The 13168-nt window shown below is 44.6% G+C and overlaps 1 protein-coding gene across 2 annotated transcripts in view; it reads right to left on the reverse strand.

Annotated features, from left to right (window-relative positions):
- SHROOM2 (shroom family member 2) overlaps positions 1-13168 on the reverse strand; it is a 143219-nt gene that overhangs the window by 33913 nt on the left and 96138 nt on the right. Inside the window, exons 4-5 of one of the 2 annotated variants that reach the window (XM_066621617.1) lie at positions 9201-11850; positions 5147-5200 (exon numbers count right to left, since the gene is read on the reverse strand). In XM_066621617.1, coding sequence (XP_066477714.1) covers positions 5147-5200; positions 9201-11850 — 2704 coding nt within the window. Of the gene's footprint in view, positions 1-5099; positions 5201-9200; positions 11851-13168 lie in introns of both variants that reach the window. The other variant, XM_066621616.1, reaches the window with a different exon arrangement.

Consider the following 13168-nt stretch of genomic DNA (forward strand, 5'->3'; position numbering starts at 1 on the left):
GTACAGGGAAACTCAGGGCGCAATCCAAACTCGCAAAGGTCCCCTGCACTGGCCCAGGAGGGTCACAAACCTGCTGTAAAACACGTTTGCACCTCCTTGAGAGTCAGCTGGGCCGGTGCAGGGGTGTGCGCCAGTCCGTGGAGGCTAAATCCAGCCTCTGAGCCGACTCAGGCAGGGAGGCTTGCATCTGCTCAGCCCGGCTGATGCAAGGGTATGGAGTGGGCAAGGAGGAGGAGGGAGGGAGGTGTTCCGGAGGGGAGGGTGGTCCTGGGGGTGGGGTGGGGGGAGCGGGAGGTGGGGCTGGAACCCAGCAGATACGCCAGATCCTAGCTCCTATTCCTGAGCAGCATGGAGCGGTTGCAAGCTGCTCCGCTCTCCTTGAACTTATGCCACCTTTGGAAGTGGCGCAGGTCTGAGGAGACCCCTTGGGGCTGCGGAGGCTTACCCGGGGTAAGAGGAAGAGTTTGCCCTTACCTCTGCTTCAGCCACTTTGGGCCCTATCTTGTGCTGGAGCACAGGTCTTCTGGCCTGCCTGTTCCAGTACAAGATAGGATTGCATTGCACGGCACACATTAGGATTTTTAAGCTGTGAGATTCTGTGCCATCAACACCACTTGTTCTGGTTGTATGACACAGCATAGTGAATTCCTTCCTACTAACACATCAGACACATTATTATTTTTTTCCCTGGTAAGGTATGTGAGTCACCTTACATATTTATTTTGCAATAGTTTAAAGAAAAAAGTAGTAAGATTTTTTGAATATTCAAGATGTATATTTTTCACCTCACTCAAAAACAAGAAAAAGACTTTGAGAGGAGTAGTTGGCTATCCTAACAGATTTTGTGGTGTTTACAAATAAACAGCAAAAAAATTGTACTTGACCGTAAAAATTAGTACACGTCACAATATCTATCATACACCTCCATTTTCTAGAAACAGAAACATACATGAACAGTGTGCTATTGTGGTGTATGTACTCCATGTACACATTCACAGTTAAATTCAGTGCATACTTATTCAAAAATACATCCTATCAATTTCAGTGGAACAAATAAGTAACTGTTGAATTCAGTAAGATCTAACAATCAGACCTACTCCACCTTTTTACATACATCACTTTGGGCCAACCATTGACATTGTTAGTGTTTAAAAGAAGAACAGTCAGGAGTTCTTTTGAAGACCATGCAGTAATGGTGTAGCTGAGCTGAACAATTACCGGGATTGCACAAATAAATATTAACATGAGTACACCAAAGAAATTTAGCTGGGATAAAGAGTTACTCTCATGGGAAATCCAATTCATTTCTAGTGTAATTTGGCTTTTGATCATAGAAAGGAAATGGCTAATAGTAGCTCATTTTTCTTTGGGGATATCATACCTCAGGCAGCCAGTGACAATGTCTTGGGGTAGGAAATTACTCCTAAGAAAAGGTAAAGGTTAAGCAGTGAGATTCGGATGTCAAGGGCTATCCTATTAAGCAGTAGAAGTTGAACAGGACAACCTCATTAGTTCTAAGAATGTATTACACTTTAATTTATGAACTTGTCACATTGCAACAGATGACGGGAAAATGCAGTCTGTCTTTACTCTTCCTATAAGTGGCTTGAACAGATAGTTCAGAGAAATAGACAAACAAAGTCCTAGATCATCAATTTAATTATGGGCGAGTTCACACAGCAAAAATTCCTTCCATATGGTATGCCCTAACTGTTCCTGGTAACTGAGAGCCCAATCCTGAGTGCATCGGTCCACTGCCAGCGCTGAATGTCGCAATCCTGCCACAAGGCACGTCTGTAGCCCTTGGAGCTGCTGCTAGCCAGTGCACTGCCACTGCTCTTCCATTCTATAGTTGCCTGAATTGTTGGGTAGTGAGAGGTAGGTGGGGGGAGGCGGGGAGGAGGTGTTCCAGGGCGGGGACAGCAGGGGGAAGGCGTGGAGGAGACATGCTGGAGGGAGGGAGCGGGGTGGGAGACAGGCAGGACCAGAGGAGCTCTGCTCCTCCACATCCAGAGACTCCATGTCAAGCTGCTGGCCTGACACGGAGGCTCCTGATTCTACAGCAGCCCGAGGGCTGCTACAGAATCAAGTAGCTCCATTGCGGGACTGCTTGCCTTACCCAGGGGAAGGGAACAAAAGTCCCCTTCCCCCGAGGAGCTGCCAGCAGCTGCCCTGTTGCATGTAGGATGCTGCGGCAGCCATTTTGGCTCTGCAGTAGTCCCAGCACAATGTGCAGAGGGTCGCACTACAAAGATCGGAGGGGCTTCTTGTGAACAGTGCGGTTGCTCACGGTAGTGAGGGATTCAGCATCAAGCTGGATCTAGCCTGTGGGCCATGGTTTTTGGTAAATGCTTCTCTAGGACAGCAGACGTCCAGAGGTAGATCTCTCCTTACATATAGCAGTTGAACATATTAAAGCAATTATTATTTGCAAGTTTCTAATTTTCTTATTTTTAAAAAAACTGGGAAAACATCCATGCTGCACTCTTAAGAAAACCTGACTGCACTGAATCACATAAGGAAGAGCCAGTCATAAATCTTTCACTAATAGTAATAACACTTGCATATAATGTATACTATACAAGTTCTCTTTCAGTGGCATGCATTAGCAGCTTAAGGTCAGAAAAGCCACTGCTTATAAGAAAGCTTGCTTTCTGCCAGTGGTAATTTTGTGTTAAATTGGGTGTAGGTATTGTTCGATAGTTCAACAGTAGTTTAAAAAATCTCTGGGAGCCAACAAAAAGTTATAGTGTAGTTAACCTGAGAACATGGAATAAACTGCCTTTTTTCCCCCTACACAGAAACAACTGGATAAAGAAAGAATTCTCCTCAAAACAAGAAAAAGAAACACTTCCCTCTTCCTCAGCCATAGTCATAACCCAAAAACTAATCAATCTAAGGCAGGCAGGGGCAAAGTGACACAAGGATGCAATCTGTGATATATATACACAAGGCAGATCAATATTCTGTCCCACTCAAGACAAAACACCCCAACAGGAAGAATATGCACCTCTTTCAAGCATTATCCAAAGCTCTTTGAGCAGTTCCACCCAAGAGTATTTTCATTCACCAACGGTAAAAGCACTTGTTGCATTTTCCCAAGTCTGTAATTACAGAATGTCAGAACTACATTGCCTAGCCGCGTGTACATTCTGTTCTAAAATAGTCCTCTTCCGATTTCAATTCTGTCCTGACAAGATGCACATACACTCATGAACAATGCTTGAGAAGTCTGAAGGCACTTAGAACCACATGTGAAAACGTTGCAAAATGTAAGAGGTGAGGTTTGATAGCATTAAGCAAACGTGGCAAAGGAGTGCACAATAAGTTAAGCAACAGAGAAACATTGGCAAATGCTGAGTAATTACAGTGGGAGAGTCTTAAGTACACAAACAAGTTGTTAGAAACAGGAGAGAGAGAGAGGGGGGGGAATACAATCACACAGTCAGTAGCCACTCACAAGCAAAATGTTTATACATGGCTAAACTGTAGACTTTAAGATTGCAGATGGGGTATTGAATGATTTGGTACTTTCCTCACAAAGAAAATTTTACACAGAGAACTAGCATGTTTGAGAAAAAAGAGAAACACTCTTCTGTGACTTCTAAGTGTTACTCATATTGTGGAAGCACCAGGGAAAAAACCAGGGAAAAAAGTTTTTATCTATTAATTGCGCACATACACACACTTTATGTTGTCTGAACATACACATACCTACACACACATGTTTTTTGTGTAAATTGGTGCACGCGAGTTCATTTAAACAGGAACAGGACTCAAACATAAGTAAAAAAATGCATACGGCTGTACGTGTTGAACATGTATGAATAAATGTACTTGCAAACCAACCTATGAACATACTAATACACAGATTGTACAAGTAAAATGCAACGTGTAATTGGTCCTCTAGTTTCTTCTTCACAGAGATTTTTTTAAACACAGAAGACCATTTAAGCACAGTGATTTTCAACCTTTTTCATCTCATGGCACACTGACAAGGTGCTAAAATGGTCAAGGCACACCATCAGTTTTTTGACAATTGACAAGGCACACTGTACTATCAATGGGGCGCTCACATCCCTCAGTTGCCCTACCAATAAAGGACACTCTCCCAAATACCTGTGGCACACCTGGAGAATGTTTGTGTCACACCAGTGTGCCATGGCACAGTGGTTAAATATATTGTCCAATCTGCAGTGATGAAGTCCCAAAACAGATTAGCTGTTTGCTAGAGAGTCTCTTCAATTTAACAAAAGTATTGATACGTTCACCTGAATGTTCTGGTTCATTTAAAATTGTTTTCACATAAGGCAAGTACTAACAGAAGTTGCCAGTTTGCAATAGATTGCTCAAAGGGATAACACATATGCCCACTGACTTAAACTTAGCCTTAACTACTCCACTAAAATAATTGGGAATGAAAAAAGTGTTTAACCTTAGTTTGATCTTGCCTGAGATGATTTATATTAATTCTAAAGAGCTGAAAGGAAACATTATTTGCTTACTTATATTAAGCAATCTTTTATCATTATCATTTAGAAGAGTTAAAAAAAAACAACAGTACAATATAAGAAGGGTGGTATTTATTTAGGGCAAATTACATCTCTAGTGCATATTATCTGGCATAAATGTCCCAAGACTGGACAAGCATAACAGTCATCATAGAGAAATCAAGGCAGGGGTGTGTGTGAGGCGGGCAGTATGCCCCAGCATATGTGCAAGAAATATTTGAGAACTGTTTTCCTGTATGTCAGGTTGTTGCTCCTGCAATGTTTTTGACTACTAAAGTATTCATGTTCAGCACTGAACTGATTCTTTGGTTCACAAAGGCACTTTAGATGAAGAATATTAAAAGCAAAACTGTGCTCATCTTTTAAATGAAAAGAATCTGAGGACATGGAAAGAGTTATTTAAAACCTAACTTCATTATTCTGCTGAGCACTCAAAGTCTTTGAAAAGGAAGAATTTGAAAGGAAAATACCACAAAACTCTGCAAGTTTCATTTAACTGCTTCCACACTGGCTGGGAAAATTTGTTTAGCTAACCATCTACCACAGTATACGCCAGTAAGTTTTGCACCCAGAAACAAAATTGCTTACCTTGAACTGCGGTTCCTCTCATCAGATCTTGCTGCAAGGGTACTAACGTCTTCATCTCCTCTTGAATTTTCTGCTTGCCTTCTTCCTTCAGTGGATACTTCCTGCAAAAGGTTTTATAACATGGTAAAACACCAAATCATCAAGTTTCAGTCTCCAGAAAAATATATTATTACACACCCCTTCATTTGTGGGTTTGCATCAAGTCCACAACATAGCCGAACTTATGCTGATTTGGCTTCATACACAGCAGTATTCCAGGCAGTTTCTTAGATGGCTTTGGAATCCTGCTCAAGTTACAAATTCATCTGACTAGAGACGAAGGAAATCATTGTGAGAATTAGTAACTCTGTTTTGGCAAAAACAAACGCTTGTGAGCGTTTTAGGACTTTCAAGAAAAGTGTGTGAGCATATATGCAAGATTCTATTTTTATTTTTTTAAGCTAAGACTTGGTTCTAGTATTGGCATAAGACCTACAGCTGTCTAGTAAAAGAGAAACAGCTTTTGAACCTATGTTAAAATCCATGGCAAAACTGTGTATTGACATGCCCAAAATGGAAAACTGAAGAACGTTCCAAAAGGTGGCTCCCAGAAGAGGAAACTAATTACTTTAAATAAAATACACAGCAGAAGGCAGTCATATACACACACACGGAGTTACTAACAGGCTGCCTAACCTAACTAACAGATTAGTTAGTTACTAACTAACCACCAGGGTGGTTCTCATCCCAGCCAATGTTCAGCAAACCTGTTTCAGAGGCAGAAACTGCCACCATACTCAGAAATGTGGGAGAGACAGGGAGGGAAAGAGACTCACTTAGGGACTTACAAGCCCCACCTACTGCCACCTATTAGTGCAAATCACATCCCTTGAAGCAGGTGCCTTTAGCTACTGACTGGGGCTGACAGGGATGTACCAAGTGGGACTGGCAGGTAGGGGGCCATCCCAACAGAATGAGTCTCATGCTACACATGCCCTCTCTCCTGGTAGTGCTGAATGCCAGTTATCAGGATGCAGGTCTCTCCATAGCCTTTACATCATGACAAGACAAGCTCACACCCCACTCGTGAAGCTATCGAGAGGTTGACCACTGCTATCATATATTCTCTTTCCTGGGGGCAAAAGGGAGAAACAGCATGCTGCTGGTAATGCTATAGTGTGTTCAGAAACCCCCTAGGGGGCACTGGAGTTCCATTTATAAAGGCCATATTGCACAGCCTGGGCAGCCATATTGCACTGCCCGCCCTTAAGACGCCTTCTCCAAGGCAGCATTCAGCAGCACTGAAGCAGTGGAACAGTGATGGAACTTCAGCTCCAGCTGCAGCCCCCTCCAACCCCAGCCCAGGAGGAAGCAGAAATCCGAGAAAACTAATTCATATGCAGAGCGTGCATTTTCTTAACAACGCTGTTTGCTTTAATTCTGAGATAAAGAAGTTATGTACATAAGGAGAGCCCTGCTAAAATGGACCAAAGGTCCATTCAGTTCAGCTGGATTCTTCTGAGAAAGAAAAGCAAAGGCCCACACCACTGTTCACTGGTATGCAAAGGGTACCTCTTATCACAACTTGCAGAAGTGAATTCCATAACTTAATTCTGTATTGCATGCAGAGCACTCATCTCTGTCCCGAACTTAGTGTCTGTCAATTTTGTTGATGGTTTTTAGTGATCTGGAGCAAGTACAGAATGAATTGCATGCTGTTCCTATGGTAAAGGTGAAGTGGTTATGTGTGCAGCTGCTACTCAGTCAGGGGGAAGTAGTCATGTCACTACTTTACAACAAGCACAACTCCAAGCAAGTTCACACACATCTATTCATAAGCTGACAACCTGCAGCATGAGCTGATGGCTAGTATGTGTGAAACAGCCATCACAGAACAAAACACTAAAGGCAGAGCTCTCATCTCACTTCAAAACACAAATTATACAATTGAGGAAGTTCACAAATTCAGCAGAAATCGCATCATGCATGTGTGAGGCATAACCAGGGTGGAGCCGGAAAGGCACCTGCCCAGGTGCTATGCCAAGGGGGTATAATTATTTTTCTCCACCAGTGCCTCCTTCTCTGTGACTTCTGGGTTCTCTGGAAGAGGAGGAGGTGGTGCTGGAGGCAAATGCCGCTTTGCAATGTGGCTGCTGCCTGGTTCCTTCTTCTGTAGAGGAAGGAAAAGAAAGGGAGGCGGCAGCCACAAAAATGAAGCTGCTACCGTCTGCTTCTCCAGAGAACCCAGAAGTGACATCATGACATCACATGATGACCGGGCACAGGGCTGTTAGTTACACCTCTATGAACAATGCTTTTGCTTAGATACAATCAAACTACATTCTCACCACACCAAAAGGATTGTGTGAGTTAATCCAATATAGACCATGGAAGTTGATGCTACAATAAATGTGTTAATCTTTAAAACACCACAAGAATTTGCTCCCTTTCACTAAGTACTAATTTCATAGCAACAAAACCCAGAAGTAAACCCCTGATCAAAAGACACCACCCAGGCACAGAAGACGATGGGTGCAGTCTGAGTAGCGGACGAATGACTGGGAAAAAGCAAAAAGCACATTAGCAATGCGAAGATCTGTTTGGTAAGTTGTGGCAGCAGCACCTGCACCGAGGAGGAAATGGGGAGGAAATGTCTGGGGTAAAGAAACAACCACCAAATCACACAGTGTAGAACTTCACAACTGGCTTAGGAGCCTCTAAATTTGATTGGAATAACAGAATGAGGATGTTTAATCCTTTCCTTCCTCTGCAATTTCCCCCAACAAAAATTGCACCCCTGAATTCAGCCCTGCAGAAATAAAAAATACAGATACAGATACACATGCAGTATAAATATTTCCCAGAGCCATGAAATGTAAGGGAGGGGGGTACTTTCATCATGAAAGCAACATAGGAAGAAAGCGTTCAACTTCCCTTGCAATTATGCCAGTCAAATCAGAAGCAGGGTTAAATTTAAAAATGAAAACAAACATATGCCTTGAGAACTGATTCCATTTAGCTTACTGCCCCATGTATGCTTGGCTCTGGGGCTCTCAGCCAAAGAGAGAAAACATGCCTTGGGGAAAATCCTAACTGTGGCCTGGGCCGGCGCAAGTCCCTTGTGCTGGCCAGGGAGGGTCACAAATGTGCAATAAAGCACATTTGCACCTCCATGCAAGTAAGCTGTGCCAGCACATGAAGGTGTGCTGGCCCATGGAGGCCAGATCCAGCCTTCGCAGTGACAGCAGCGAGTGAGTATGCATCAGTCGAGCTCGGCCGATGCAGGGGTCTGGGGGGACATGGGAAGGGCAGGGCGGAGGTGGGAGGGAGACGTTTCAGGGCAGGGAGGATGAGTGGTGGGTATTCCAAGGGGCTGTTATGCCAGATCCTAGGCCTGTTCCCTGGGCAGCACAGAGCGGCTCCAGGCTGCTTGGCTCTGCGCCCCCTCCTGAGGTGGCACAGATTCAAGTATACCCATTGGGGCTGCTGAGGCTCTTCCTGAGGTAAGGGGAAAAGTTTCCCCTTGCCCCTGACTAAGCCACAGACAGCTCCAAACTCATGCTGGATACAGTGCAAACCCATTGGCTTGCCTGTTCCAGTGCAAGTTAGGATTGCCCTGCCCAACTCTTAAGCTCTAGTTCTTTAATCTAAGGTAGGGGTGCCCAAACCCCAGCCCTGGGGCCACTTGCGGACCTCGAGGCCTCTCAATGCGGCCCTCAGGGAGCCCCCAATGAGCCTATGGCCCTCCTGTGATTTGTTGGAGCCCACTCTGGCCTGATGCAACTGATCTCAGCGTGAGGGCGACTGTTTGACCACTCATTTGAGCTGTGGGATGAGGGCTACCTCCACTGCTTGCTGTTTCATGTCTGTGATGCAGCAGCGGCAGCAAAGGAAAGGCCAGCCTTTTATAGGCCTTGAGCTATCGCAAGACCTTCATTCATTCATTCATATATTCATTTATGTAAGCGTATGTAAATTTATTCAAATTTTAAATGTAAATTAATTCTTTTTTCCCCCCGGCCCCTGACACAGTGTCAGAGAGATGATGTGGCCCTCCTGCCAAAAACTTTGGACACCCCTGATCTAAGGTTTATCAGAGTTGGAAAGAGAAATGACACTTACCTGCTTGTAGAAATCAGTAGAAGGGGATGACCTGGAACGCTCATGGGCATATTGAGATTTCTCAAGCTGTTCATGGCCAGCATCAAGAATGTTGTCAGCTGAATGGTATCTTCCTGAACTCCGAGGCTCTAAAGGTTTTTTCTGTTCTTTCCAAGATGCTTGGTATTCTGCAAAAGTTTCTAATCGCTGAGGTGGGCCAAATTTTGTATTGTGGCCACCATAATGGACACTTTGCTTGGATCTGTCATGAGCACAAAGTGTGCTTTCAACTCCAAAAGAAGCTGCCCGATTTCTCTTTTCATACCATGACCCCTCTGGCTCACCCTCGTGAGAATGTCTCTGAGGATTAGAAGGATGAGGTTCTGGCCGGCCATAGGGTGCGTGTCTCTGTGAAGATTTTTGGTAGGCAGGCTTACTTGTTTCTTCAAAGAACTTCCACCTATCCGCAAAAGAACCCAAAGCTTCCTCAGAAATGGTTGGACGACGGCATGGGTGGTAGTGATCTTTGGATACTCCCACTTCATTTATCTTCTCTGGCTCAGAATAGGATTTCAACTTTTGCTCTGCTGTGAGCCTCTTTCTAGCACCAATGCGGGGAACATGGTGAGCACTGCTACCAAGTGAACTCAGTTTAGAAGGCTGCATACCTTCAAAAAGGCCTGACTCGTCTTCAGAAACGAGCGCCAACAAGGAAGAGTGATAATTATTCCCCTTCCTGTCTGGGAGATATTCTGCAGCATTGGGTTCCAAGTCTCGGCGTTGGAAAGAGGTAGCCTTCAAGACTCTGGCCTGGGCCTCCTTCAGATTATCTTTGTATACGTTAGTGAAAGAATTTTCTGATGAGGGGTTTCCCGTTTCTGCAGAGTCTGGTTTCCAGTTCTCAGCGTATTCTTCCGTCTCCGTTGACTTTGCTAAGGCAACCGTACTTTTGCTTTTCTGCAGTTTGGCTTTCCTCATTTGGATCTCATTTCTCAGGGTGGTAGCAAAACGATCACTCCTTCGTGCATTTTTGCTCAGGTGAGCGTCAAATGCAGGCTGCCTATTACTTCCAGTTTCGGTTAACACGTCAGTTTGGCTTTTCCCTTCCTGAGCTAAGGAGTGCAACATTGGGGTCTTCAGAGGAGAAATTTTGTGGCTCTCTTCTTGACCCCACTTGTAATCCTTTTGGGCAGTTTTGATATCAGACATTTGGGTGCATTCTTTTGCACATTCCTGCTCATTAGAGCTATTGTGGTTCTCCACAAAATTCTTGGTCTTCCCTGGTTTTTCAGAATAACTTATCTTTCTGGGATCTTCCATCAGAGGAGCCCTAACATCGTCTCCTTTATTCACAACATAGGGACTGTTCTTTTCACAAGCATCCAGAGAAGATTCAACAGATTGCTGAGGTAGATAATATTTGGGGTTTGGGATCATTGTGGCCGCAACAGGATTCTCATGCGCTCCAGAGGAAGCATTACTCCCTATTCCAGGATTCCAACATTCATCTTTGAGCGGTAGTGGTCTTGAGTTTCCCTGAGAAGACTGTTTCACTGTGACACAGTAGTAGCGACTTAGCCCAGTGTTGTCCATTTTCTCCTCAGAATTATTGTCAGAAGAAACAGCAGTAGTACTATTGGGTATCCTGTTGGGATGACAGCCATGTTTGTCAGTCGGCCTTTCCTGAATGCCAGAGTATGAGGAGAGCTGCCGCTGCTCTTTAGGCAATGCAGAGGCTTTTGCATTGTGAAAGAAAGTGCTTTCATCACTATACTGGCGTTGATGGTGATGGCGATGATGACCATAAGCAGACTGTGCAAGCCGAACATCAGTACTGGACAGAGACGAATGCAACCTGTTGGCATTTCCCACATTATTGTTAAGCCTGTCACCTGCAGAGGGCAAACCATAATCCAGACTTAAGTCAGCCCCATAGGCTGGGTTGCTGCCCTGTCTCCCATCTGAGGTCTTTTCAACCGCCCTAACAGCTCGCTTTTGTTGTTCTATAGGTTCAGCACTCCAGTCGTTCCTGGCTTGCAGTCTATGAAGGATTTCAAAGTGCTGAGTGCTCTGAATACCCTCTGAATATAGAGGGGTCTGGGTCCTTTCGTGACCTTTGGTGGCAGCAAAGCTATCACTACGGAGAGGGGGTGGGGGTGGAGGAGGGGAGGGTGATTTCTTTTTCTCTGGGACATACCACACAGGTCCAAAGTTTGATCTTCCAGCCCCAGAATACTTTGGGTCAGGATGTTCTTCCAGTCGGGGACTCCTGTTATTCTCATACTGCAGTGGTGGTGGAAAGCAGCCTGATTTCTCCTCTAATCCTCCACTATCACTTAGGAACGCAGCAGTCCTGCCATTCCCCTGTTTTGACGTTTCCCAGTGTCCCATTTTGTACAGCACATTCTCTGCAGAGGCAGCATCTACACTGGACAGCGTGTGGTCAGGGGTGCTGGAGTTGGTGGAAAATGATCCATAGGCAGAATCCCTTTTGCTAGGATTCCCCAGGTGGTCAATGCTGCTGTTAGACTTGGCTGAAGAAATCTGTCCATACTGGTACATTTGGGGTGTGTGGTCCCAGCTGTCCATGCTTCCAGCAGAACTGAACTGGTCAGATGTACGATGCAGATTGGACTGATCCCATGAGCTTGACAGGTCATGGGAAGAAGAGCTGTAGCAGAAAGAAAATGGCTTTCATCAATACACAACCCACAAAAACCTATTGGTTAGCAACCAAAATAAGCTGAAACCCAGAGATGATAAAGTCGAACTACATTTCTAAAGTTGTTTGCACTATAGGTAGCCCCCATATCTTCAGATCCTATATTCGCAGTTTCTGTTAACCATGGATCTCGTCTGCGGGCCCCCCTGCACACCCCCTCCAGAGGCAAGGGGAGCTGGGCTCTCTTTGCCTGTGGAGAGTTTCTGAGCACAGCAGAGGCCACGGGCACCCACCCACAGCCTCTGTCGGGCTCAGACTGACTATAGCAATAGAAAAAACACTACTGGTGTTTTTTTTTTTTTGGTCAAAACTGGAAGTGACCATTTTAATGCCTTGGTTGGGTGGATACAGCGCAGCCTCTGCTAGGCTTGGAAAACCCTACAGAGGCAAGCACACCTCCCCTTGCCTCCAGTGGGTGGGGGGCATTCCCTTGTATCCACGGATTTGGGTATCCACGGAGGGTTCCAGAACAGAACCCCGCAGATACGGGGGCATGCCTGTACTGTAATTCTGCAGTTACTAAGAAACATGCAAGGTGTATATGTTCACTGTAGAAAAACAGGCTTTTAGTTGAGCCCAAAGGGGTTTGTAACACAGACTCTTGTTTGGTTGCACAGCACATAAGACAAAAGAATACTCAGTAGGAGCCCCCACTCTCCTAGAGTCAAACAGGGGGAACAGGCATCATTTTTTCTCATGCCATGCAATAGCTCCTTTTCAGAGGAACTCCCCCCATACTCCCTGTTTGTTACTAAAGAGCCAAAAAGATACATTTTCAGGCAGATAGGAATCTACCATGCAATAGATTCTTAACATACTTCCATGATAGCGTTAGAGGAAGTTGCATGAACTGGGAAAAATGTTCAACAATCTTCAAATTTAAGCAGAAACAAAATTATTTCTGATGACCAAGAAGAAAATAGGCAGCAAACTCAATCCATACGATGTTTCACAAGATGGGAAATATGGGGAAAAGAGGTTCAAACTGACAGAGAAAGTACCTTTAAGTAGAAATTCATACTGCACTAAAGTCAATAGTAAATGGGAGATTAGTAAGTACAGAGCACTTTGCAGCTTTAAAGATATCTAAAGCAAGTACAGGTGTTTGCCACTTAACAACAGGGATACTTTCTTCAATCCCTGTTATGTGATTTAGGTCATTAAGTGAACATTCAGCCCAATCTAGTGCCTTTTTACTCCCTGCCAGACACTAGCTGGTTACACAGGCTACTGGAGATAGACTGCCTCTTCTTTGAATTAAGAACCT

This window comes from Tiliqua scincoides, chromosome 3 (genome assembly GCF_035046505.1).
Source record: "Tiliqua scincoides isolate rTilSci1 chromosome 3, rTilSci1.hap2, whole genome shotgun sequence".
NCBI classification, from domain to species: Eukaryota; Metazoa; Chordata; class Lepidosauria; order Squamata; family Scincidae; genus Tiliqua; species Tiliqua scincoides.